This window comes from Argopecten irradians, chromosome 10 (genome assembly GCF_041381155.1).
Source record: "Argopecten irradians isolate NY chromosome 10, Ai_NY, whole genome shotgun sequence".
NCBI lineage: Eukaryota > Metazoa > Mollusca > Bivalvia > Pectinida > Pectinidae > Argopecten > Argopecten irradians.
The window spans coordinates 18,822,341-18,834,453 of NC_091143.1; the positions used below are offsets into that span (position 1 = coordinate 18,822,341).

The following is a 12,113-nucleotide window of genomic DNA, read 5'->3' on the forward strand; positions in this document are numbered from 1 at the left end:
GCTCTGGAAATGGTAATGTCAGATCTGTAGGAGATCTGGGGTGCTTCAGTGATGTTCTGTTGCGATTCTAGAGGTCTGTTAATTTTCAAATCTCAAAATGTTGCAAAGATCTTTAATCTACTAAAACCATCTATAGTTTTGATAAATGACCCTTTAATGCTTAAATCTGACATGGTTTCGTTGAATAGATTGTGAACTCAGTTATCTAATGATTTATCCAATTTTGTATTTGGTTCCTTTTATTTTTCTAGCTGAGGTAAAGCACATACCACAAACATTTTCTCATTCTCTAACAAGGTATGCAAGTGCATAAGGCCAAAAAAAAGTCTGTTTAGGGTTACATTGGCAAAAAAAATAGGGTCAGTAGGTTGGGATTTTTTTATTTTTTTTTTTTAGTGTCTTTCAGTCTTTCACTCTAAAGTAATGGCTGGAACCAGAATCTGAGATCAAAATCTAGAGTTTTAATAAAAACAAATTGTAGAAAAGTGGGAGAAAAAGTAAGGGTGGGGGTTAAAAAATTATGGTCGGTCGGGTAAACCCTAAACAGACATATATTTTTATTTTGACTAATATAGATATCTGATTTATGAGTGGTATTTAACTTGATAAAATAATCATTAGAAATACATAAATAAATAAACTCATTCGCCTGAAATTCCACAATGGATTGTTCTAATCGTTGATTTGAATGAGTCTTCATGTGTCTTCAGGGGTGGATGAGTAAAAGGTCCCAACCAGAACAGCTATTGAAGGTTACCTAGTTAAAACATGTTAGTTTAAAAATTTGTAAATTTGTTCAGATCTACAAACTTTTACTACAGTATTAAAGGTCAATTAGCCGGATAAAATGTAATGAATTCTTTTAACAAATAAATAAATTTGTACTGCAATCTTCTCATCTATAAGACCAAACGTCCTGACAGTTGATCATTATAGCTATCATAATACTTTTTTCACCCAGTATATACCAATACTAAATAATGATCTGTAATAAGGAGTAATTGTCAAATCCTTGCATATGAATGTTCATTGCTTAGGAAATTTAAGGTGAATTTTAAGGTTTCTTTTCAAGCCAAAATTAAAAAATGACACTTTGCCAAATTCTAGCTAAGATTCCAAAATTAAAGTTATCAAGCCTGTCAGGACTCAAAATCTAATTCTTTTAGTGAGCTCCATAATGTAATCATATTATACAAAAATGATTCCAAGATGTTATATGGTTCAAGCAAAGATTCATGTTTTGACGCTTCCAACAAAGAGTTCAAAATGAACCTCTTTCTGCAAAAAAATGCCACACTTTCAGCCAATATTTTATTGAATGATCCGAAAATCATTAATGGTTGCATTTTGGAGGGAAAGATTCCATGAAAGGTTCCTAATTGTAACTATGCCAGTAAAGATTCCAAATTTTTGCAGCCAAAATGTAGTAAAAGCCCTTTTACATTCGTATACGATTAAGCATTTTGAACTACATTCAGTTGGCAACTATGGGAGCTAGTATGAATGCCAACTTGAAAAAGGCAAATTTAATAAAGGGCTAGCAGTTTAATGCTTATATATGCGAGATGTTTTATATTTAAAATCTTGAGAGCTTTTGCATCCAACAATTCATTATTGTTTACGACAGAAAAGCCACAGCCATCTTCCAGTTGATTGCTCGAATAGCAATTGTGACAATGAAAAGTGGATGGCAGTTCATGCCCTGAACAATGTCATCTGGGTTTGGTAAGGTTACATAGTGGGGTTGCAGTGAAAATTTAGATATATAATTGTGTTTTATTATATTTGAGAAAAAAGTATTATGCTTTAAATGGAAAATGGAATTTTATAAATATGAGCTATATGAACATTAGTCTTTATCAGGATCATATTGCCTTTGTGATGTAACATTAGTACCACAGATGTTTAGCAAAAAATGCAGCATTATGAAGTGTATACATCTTAATACACTTAGCTGACCTGAAAACCATTGGAAAGAAGACCCAGATGTACCTACCTCTTGGCATTTCATACTTATCGTAGTCAAGCGTTATAGGTACAACATACAAGAAACTTTATTTAGTGTCGCATATATGTACATGGATAACATTAGTGCTGTAGCGCTATTTCCAAAACAAACAGTTTTAAAGTTAACAAAAATATTGGCAAGTAAATAAGATATATCAAAGTGAGTGAGTAAGCAAAAATACAGCTGAATTAGACCTAGCTCAATAGACCATGATTGTTATTCTACAAAGAAAACGTTTTTGGAAGAATCATCATCTAGATCTATTTTACAATAATTAATGTATTCAGTGATGTTAATCAAAAGGCCATAACTCCAAGACTTGGATACGGAAAGAAAAGAGAAAAAAAAACATTTGGGGGCTGGTAATAATCTATGTAGCTACATTTGCATCCTGAGTCCTGTTTCGCGTTGATTTGGGAAAGGACCATAGAATTTCTGGAAATAGGCTACTTTAACACTATGAGAGCTATTATTTTTTATGACATACGGTAGATGAGAAGAGGACCATTGAAAAATTGCTAGCTGTAGATTGATAACTGAGTAAGGGTACAAATGAAAGCAGATATATTACACTATTCCCGTCAAATGTTGGAAAAATTTCAGCAAGCAACATGATCTTCTGTAGATTTTATTTGGAAGCTTAGCTTATGGCAAGATAATTTTGAAACTGAAAGGTCAAAGTGTGGAACAGATGAGATAGTATTCCTGTGAATTGAAGAGCAAAATTTGGCAATGATGTATTTTGAAAGTACATGGATTTAAAACCAGATAGAAAAAGTTGAATGTTTGTGCGTTTTTACCTGACATATATGTGATTGGTAGTGATGAACAAGCTGGTGATAGTTATTTGATTTGGGTTAACTGAGGGAAAATTGTATCAATTTCCTTTTTGAAAAAAAATCACTAATTTCGGGATAATTTGTCAATCATGTGATATTTTGAAAAGTTCATCCAGGAAATGTCAGTCCTAATCACCGGCCCATTAGTGAACTATTATCTAGTTATGATTACATACTGCAAGCATCTGAAAAATGGAGCGTAAAATGTTTGCCTTGGTATATTATATATGTATATGATTGCTGGCCTTATCTGACGGTTTCATGGTGAATTTGGATGGTACTAAAGCATCAAATTAGCTCAAGTAACTCAGTAAAATCTGACAGAGGCTGAGAGTTAGTCTTCTTATCTTGTCAGTTCGTTTGATGTCCAGTTTTTCAATGTTTTTTAAGAACTTCCCGCCGCTCCAAAGATTCATATTGAAGAAAGATAAGCTGCAATCTGATGTTTTCGTTGGCGTGTGTCTTCTTGTCTGCCAGAACCTTTTTCGATAGACGTTAGCATAATGAAAAGTCTTGTACATATATACATTGATCAAGATACTTGGGTATATACAGTACTAATGTGTCGTTATAAAATCCCAGCTGTTGTGTTATAAGCAAGGAAGGAAAGCCTTGAGTATGGATTTACATGCTTGGATCAACTAAGATTTTGAGGACATAAACTTCTTTTAGTGGTAAAAAGATGTATCCTGTTGATATAATGCTTTTTACTACGAGTAATTATGAAATGCCCTGCCCAAATTCCTCAAGTATCTGGAGGAAAAGAGAAGTCAGGCAAGCATGAAATGGAAATTGTGGTTTCTGTGGAACATCCAAACAGACTCATCTTGATCTAAATGGAACATATTTTATGGATCTAATATTTTTTAATTGGTAGAGTGATATGCAGTCTATCTAAAAGGATTTAATGTTTATACAAGTTGAAATTCTGATTTTGTGGATTTAAAAATTAACCGACATTTTTTAGTCAACAGAATATCAGCAGGGTTGTTGTCTCCTTTCAAACTTGATTAAAATGGAACAATATCCAAACGGGGAAAAAAAAGCGTCATTGGATAGTGAAATGATCAATAAAGGAGGAAAACTTCAAAATGTATTTATGGTTTTAAAAAAAAGGGAAGACTGCATATGAGCAAATAATAAAAATATACGAGATATAATAGGAATTGAAACTTGCCCAGAATCTACTCGAACACAAACGTTAAAAATGGAGATGAACAAATATGTTGAAGCAGGAGTATGTTGCTAACTTGACATGATTTAGATGGCAGATCACCTGTATTGAACCATCCGATCACTGTTAGGGCTGTAACATCGACTATAAAACTGTGTGTGAAGGATGGATAATTAATCGTTTCTTGATGGAGAACATTATCTGATCGACTGTCTTATGCATACTCCATTATCATAAGGTGGGTGAGAAGATTTATTCCAGCAGTGGACCTGATGCTGAGTAATGACAATACCGGGGTGTGGGAGAGGTCCATAACAACACGTGATTGTTATATAAAGCTTCACACATACACTGATGAGTTAACAATAGATCAAGGTCTTTGGACATTCACATGGAATCTGGTTGTGAAATCGTAAAATTTCAGAATTCTACAGGATTAATTCAATTTGATGAAGAATGAACAACTTTGTGGACTGTATGACCTTGATTGGATTTAACTTGATGTTTATCTGATTGAACTTTGAACTGTTTTGACCTTGGTCTCATTGAAATAATGAACCTATTTTGACCCTGATCTCGTTGAAATTTGACCTATGCTTGATACACTTTGCCATACTTTTGTGAAAGCTTGCATTGAACTTTCGCTTGTTTTACAAACAAGGATATTTAATGTTGTGAACAATGTCAGATTACATGGATGAATCGTTTGAAGATCTTGGTTCAGTTTCTGACCCAGAGACACAAGAGTACAGGTTTGTAACCTCTAACCTTTGACACCTGAACTCTCCTCTTCCCTACTTCAGTCACACATACCCACTTCACTTCTCATCAACTTAACATACATATCTAATCCTCCTTTTTTCTAAATCAATACACAGATACTGAGCCTGCTCTATAGTATTGTCTTGCATATTGCCCAAGGAACTAGCACTTGAATCATGACACTCAAAAAGACATTCTTCTTAATCCTTAACCTTCAATGGGATGTGCAAGTGTTCAGATTTTATAGTTCTAGAGTTTATTTGGTGTTGTAATACACTTCTAACATTAATGAGTGATATTAGCTGCACTTGTTATCATATGGCATGATGTTGTGTCCACCCAGATGTTACGTCACACCCTTTCTACAGAGAAATCTCTCATTTTTATTTTTTCAACCATTTTTTTCTTTTTATTGATATGTTTGTAATTTTCATGAGCAATAGAGTTTTCATTTTTTAACTCGCCTGGTAAAAGGCATCATGGGTGAATTTAAATGCCATGGTGCATTCTTCTGCTGCTTATTTGTTCATACATGTAGGTGGCTGTCTTCTACGATGGCCGAAAACGGACTGCCAGAATTGTGTTACTAGTAACACGTTTTCGTCAGCAAAATATGTACGTACAAATTTTGTGTCAAAGACCTATTGTTATAAGCATGCTATAGTAGTAGGTTTTCGTCAGCAAAATTTGTACGTACATATTTGTTGACGAAAACCTGTTGTTATGATAGTAGTAGATTTGAAATCTACTGAATCCATATACCAATTAACATTCCTTTTTTCTGTGATTGATTCTTACATGGTCATATAGTGACTTTACCTGATAAGGGCATCAAAACCAAAACGCGATGTTTACTTCACTGCTATGAGTCATGATATACAACGTATAAGACGTTCTCAGTAATAACCCATTTAGACTTATTGTAGGTGCTATTCTTAAAACTATAGCGGTCAAGATTAAATTGAGCCCCTCTTTTTTCCTACCTGATTTATAGACAAAAAACATCATAATATATGCAGGTTTACATCTACTGGTGGTATGTCTAGTTTTTCCCATACGAATATGGCAGTTTCGCAATTGCAGGGATGTAATAAACTTTGAATGGATAAGTATTTAATAATATGGTAACTATAGCAATCCGGGTTACCTTCAGAATTAAGTTTAAATATGTATTTAACCTCATGCATTTGAAAACAACAATATGATGAAACGAAACTTCAAACTGTTTTGACCTTTCAAAGCCTTTATCAAGTGAAGTCAGCATATGACCGTGTAACATTCAATCACAGAACAAAGGAATGTTAATTGGTATATGGATTCAGTAGATTTCTAAACTACACGTTTTTGTCATGTACACATTTTGTGTACAGCCAAATCTACTACTATCGTAACAACAGGTTTTCGTCAACAAAATATGTACGTACAAATTTTGTTGACGAAAACGTACTACTATAGCATCCCTATAACTATAGGTTTTTGACACAAAATTTGTACATACATATTTTGCTGACGAAAACGTGTTACTAGTAACACAATTCTGTCAGTCCGTTTTCGGCCATCGTAGTCTTCATATTTCCCACTTAAATGACTTATTCTCACTCAATTTAAGAAGCCCAAACAAACTGGTTTTTGATGTGCGCATGCTTTTATGAAGGGCTACCAAATGTATTAAAATGAATTATCTTGACCTTGATTCATGCTTAGTAAGATTCTTGTCAATTAACTAATGAAGGAAAAAGGCTAGTGTTTGGAGGTCCTGGGTTCAATCCCTGGTCTAGTCGCTACACTTTCTCCTTTCCTGTTACTTAGGAAACACTGGGAGGTTATATGTTTCGTAAGGTTACAGAAGGGAATTACTTATGATGTATATGTATTATGATTACATCTGTAACATGCAGGGTGAAAATCTGTCTGGTCATACAATAATGGGTAGATTAGTATGCTGTATATAGATAGACTAATTACAGACCTGCTGATTATCACCATGGGTCAAGCGGACTGAGCACTGTTGGCCATTGGACATGGGTCAAGCGGACTCAGCACTGTTGGCCATTGGACATGGGTCAAGCGGACTCAGCACTGTTGGTCATTGGACATGGGTCAAGCATACTGAGCACTGTTGGCCATTGGACATGGGTCAAGCAGACTGAGCACTGTTGGTCATTGGACATGGGTCAAGCAGACTGAGCACTGTTGGTCATTGGACATAGGTCAAGCTGAGTGCACATCATTTAGACTAGGATATTCACTGGAAGTTAATTGTCTAGATCAAACACTACAATGTATGCATACATTCGCATAATTTATTTGCAAAGAGAAGAACTTTGATGTCCAGTTGAATAGCGGTATGGAAATAACCACATGCCAATGCATTGTCTAACATACAGCGGAGGAGAAAATGTAGCAACGAGAGATGTCATTTGGCATCCCCCACCAATAATTGCTGTATCTGAAACTATTACCTCCAAACTCTAGTCACATGCTCTACCTGGTCATGATGATCAGCCCATTCCAGTTCCACTACACTCCTCTCCTTCTTTACCTCATTCACCCTTAAGTCATAATGGACCTTTCCATTCTTTCAATTAGTAGAGTTCAAATGTGTCTTTAGGGGTAAATGAGTTTTAAAGTCTTCACCTTTCAAGACCCAACTATCCCACTGCTAAGCATTCTTTCAGTGCTTGAAGTAGGCTGCAGAAGTGTAACAGGAAAGGATGAAATTTGGGGTGGGGATGGGAGAAGGGGATGGGGATATTGTTTATCAGCTGTTTTTTGAAAATAGCAATTAACAATATTCAAAAAATTTGTTTTTAGAAAATATAAAGTGGCCAAATGATGAGTTCTCAAAACTTTTAATAAAAACACACAGAAGCCTGAAAAACTCGCCGACAATATATATTTTAGCTTGATTTTGATTTGATCTGATGAAAAAAAAATTGTGTGCCAATTGTCCCACACAAACAACAGACTGAACTGTTGAATTATAGCAAACTTTCCACATAAGTAAAAGTCATTGGTCTCCTAATTGTCATGTGAAAGTGAAAACCAGACTCCTAGGACAGTGTTTACACAATCTAAAAAACTATAGACCCCCTACAATTTTCTCAGGAGTGCTGCTTCTTAGGAAATCATTTCTGTATTTGGGTTATACCATCTCACTTCTTGAAAATTGTTTATCAGTGGAGGGCTTGAGAAACTTCTAGCTTTAAATATATATCTCACAGCTGTTAGGGTTATTGGAGCTTCTGAAACTTCATTTAAACAACTGAGAAATGTTTGTGTGTCAATATAAAAATAGATGGTGGTAACATTTCCGGCATCACATCTGTTTGAACTATATTCTTAGTTTGTTGTGCAGATATGCTTGGCCTTGAAATTTTAAAGTTTTTATACTGATTGGAATGCTACATCAAAGTCTCTTTAGGAAAAGTCCAAGTTGAAACCAATAAGAAAAAAAGAAAATATTTTGATAAAACTACATGGTAATATTTCTAGCCAAAATGATATAACACTTAAGTTACATGCAGCTTACTTGCAATTGCATCTTTATTGGTCTCTGAGACCTTAGCTTAAATGTAAAATCTTCAAACATTTCTGAAGTTTTCAAAAATGTGAATGGGCAAAAGTAAAATTACTTTTTTTTTTAAATGTGGCGATAACTTTTGAATAATTCAAGATATGGTGATAGTATTTTTAGTATGCATACACATAAAGTACTTGTAGATGATATGATAAATATATAAATTTAGTCTATTTTAAATAACTGGTGTTAATATATAGTCCTTCTTTTTCAAACTGTTAAATACGTAGTGTTAATACTTAAAGTTCTTTGACCAGTCTTGCAAATTTGAAACCAATGTGGTACCAACTGTAGGTAGGCCCTATTTAGATATTATATTGTTGGTAGTCATAATTAATGTTCCCAAAAGTTCATCCGTAATCTCCTTTTTGTTCAAAATCAGATTAAAGAGTCGTTAGTTGAACCAATAAGTGCACAGGGGGTTTAAAAATGGAACTTTTTTTGTTAGATTCAATTAAACAAACTTCAACAGTGTTTTAAGGTCATGTTACTTGAAAATGGCTCAATTATCCATTTTTTTCATAACTCTGCATAACCCTGTATACTGGTTGATATGCATGTGAACTATTTCCTATGTGACCTCCTTTTTCTAAGATTAACATGATAACTTGTTGGAATGCTTTAATGGATTTCACCTGATAGTGCACCAAACATTTTTCTCAAGCAAAATTTAATGCTAATCCTATGAGGCTCATTCACAATGTGGAAGTTATTTATTCAGTTTAATTTGGATACTATCTGTCCACCTCTGACCTCTGGTCAGATTCTGCTGGCAAGGTCGCGATCAGATTACTTATACTACAAATATTTATGCTGAATCAGAGTATACATCTGGTGGTCTCAATCCCCTAAAGGCTGGCCTTGTGTTTGAGCTTGGGAAAACTGAAAATTTAGGTAGGAAATCTATATTATATATCTGTAACTGACACATTTTTGAAAGAATAAGCACAATTTATTTATACTTCTTTCATTACTTCAAGTTAAAATGTTAAAACATCCATAAGCAATGTGCAGTCAGTTCATGATCAAAAATTCACTATGATAATTCTCATTTTTTTTTCCTTCTTCAATATTTTCTTATGTATCATAGACCTGATCTACAAGTGAAAATCTTAATAAAGATGATGACAAATTTATTACTTATTCTGGATTGTGAAATAAAGTTTTGACATTTTTGAACATATTTAAAATGATTTGAAGCATGTGTGATCTAACTGATAATGGTACCTTGGATAATTAGCCTATCCCATTTCTAAAAGTGCCAATTAATTGTTTGTGTTTAGAGAATTAGGAATTTAATATGCTTTCCAAAACTAATTTGTTGCCTTGATTGTTGCAATTTGGAAAGACTATCTTTAAATGACCAAAGCTTAGTTTATCAACCTCTTCAAGTATCACCTATCTCTTCAAGATATTTTATTTTACAGGATAATGTAAGCTTTATTTGAAGTCAACTTGTCTTTTTCAAAGCAAAAGATAAGCTATCAAATAAATATCTAAAATAAATCACTAATATGTGTTATAAAGTTGCCTAAACTTGTGTATCGTCCTGAGGTTACCATTATATAATGTTGTGTGAGCCTCTGGCGTAATATATCGGTTACCATCACTCACTTACTTCAGAGATTCCTTCATAAAAACATGTTTTTGATTTTATCCACTGAAGGTTTTTGCCTGACATGTTTTATTTGATAGACTCTTTTGAACTCTTCCATGAGTTGCAAGTATTTAATTCAATTTGAAGTGTAAAAACCTATTTCTTTTAAGCGCTCAGGATGTAAGGTTGATGTCTGGTTAAAATTAAAGTGGAAAAAAATGTAAAGAATACAGACTGTCTATTCAGAGAATTAATGCGCTCTCTATAGATGCATTCAAGTTGTATATTTGGAAAGTCAACTTTTATGAACGAGCAATTACAGTATTTACTCTACTTAGCATCCCCAAGGCTCTTAAAAACTCTAACACCAAATACTTGGATTCAAAATTGTATTCTATCAACTGCTGTGTTAACAGTCAAAGTCTTAATTTATTTAAAAGACATTTCAGCTGGGGATTTGTTTTTGATTTCAAAGAAATGATCTAATTGTACAGTGGAGTATAAAATTTAGTGTATTTTATCTATATATTATACGTCAATTCTTGTTGTTTTATTTTATAGAGTGCTTTATAAACAGAATACCAGTTTGATAAAGAGGGCTGAACAAGAGTGATGCTTATGTATTCAACCCAATTTGAGCCACCAGCTCCCTTAAAGCCTCTCTCGCTCTTTTGGAAGCCTCATTTTCTCTTACCTTGAATTAAATGTAGACTGAAATATGGAAAGCATAGGTTTCTTTTGTAAATTGATGATGAAAGGCTAGTCCATATATGGTCACTAAAAGCCTCTTCAATTTTCAATTTTTAAACACCCTGGGCACTTATTAGGTCAAATATGTTGATGATATTAATTTTTCGCTTACCCTGACTAAGGATAACTTTTTCTTATCTCACTCTAGGGTGAAAACTTTCATAATGTGTGCAATATTTTCTAAAGAATAATGTATGATGTTTTGGCAACACTATTTTGATTATGAGAATGACATTATATATACTCAGTTAAAACTTTACTCTAAAGATGACAAAAAAGATTTTTACCCAATGATGACAAAAATGATGTTCTGAATGTATTATATGACAATTATGCTAATTAAGACACAAGGAATAAGATATTTCATTATGACCATCAAATGGTTTCAAATGCTAGACATATACATAACACCAAATATAAAACATACATGCTGCAGTATGGTACTTATCTTTATACAGATTGCTGTAGCCACATAGTAACTGCTGACAACCTGTATTGGAGTTGATGGGTCACTGGATATCTAGTTAATGTGCAGATTATATACAACATTTAAAATTCTAGGTCATTTAGATATTATAATTACCTACTACAAGATGAACTATTATAATATTTTTGATTAACTCCCCAAAGTTTTTGTGCTTGTATTGGATTAATAGCTCACCTGAAATTTATGGATAAAACTGAATTATGGTACCAGGTTATTTCCCCTGGATGATAAACTTAGATGACATCTAATATCAGATTATCTCCCCCAAATAAGATTTACACAGCTGATCTATAATGCTTGGTTTCTTCCCTTAGCTAGATCTGCTAATTACAATTATAGATTTTACTCTTTTAGTTAACATCAAAGTTTATTTCAACTAGGCAAAAATCAGACAGACAGATATTCTAAATAATATCAGACGATCTGTTTTGGCTGGGTTCCCTACTGAACTGACATTAGAATATATGGTTGGGCATGGCAGACTCAATTTTATGTGGTTAAGCTGCCACTTACATTAGAGCCTGGACATAAGTATCTAGAAAAATAAGTGAAATTGCCATTCCTCTTGAGAAAATGAATTCCACCATGTAATTTGGACATGTCTTGTAAAATATTGCCTCCTTCATCAGTTGGAGGCATTGCCTCATGTTATATACATACTTTGTATGGTACGTGGCCAAGCACTGTCTTGTATAATTTTTATCTCCAGGAAATTTTTAAACAAAATATTTTGATAGACCTACCAAAGAGTTTCCATTCATTCTCTAGAAACTTTTCATAGCCCTTACCAAAAAGTTTCCATCCTTTTAACAAGAACAGTTTCCATCTTTTCCCTTAGAACTTTTTCAAAGCCCTATCAAACAGTTTCCACCCTTTCCCCAGAACTTTTTCATAGCCCTTTAAAACAGTTTCCATC

The 12,113-nt window shown here is 33.6% G+C and overlaps 1 protein-coding gene across 3 annotated transcripts in view; it reads left to right on the forward strand.

Annotated features, from left to right (window-relative positions):
- The window catches only part of LOC138333331 (inaD-like protein), a 43,668-nt gene that overhangs the window by 16,987 nt on the left and 14,568 nt on the right, over positions 1-12,113 (forward strand). The window contains exon 1 of one of the 3 annotated variants that reach the window (XM_069281639.1): positions 3,784-4,773. The exons of the other annotated variants lie outside the window; for them this stretch is intronic. Coding sequence (XP_069137740.1) covers positions 4,703-4,773 — 71 coding nt within the window. The 5' untranslated portion in view covers positions 3,784-4,702. Of the gene's footprint in view, positions 1-3,783; positions 4,774-12,113 lie in introns of those variants that run through there. 3 annotated transcript variants of the gene reach the window in all.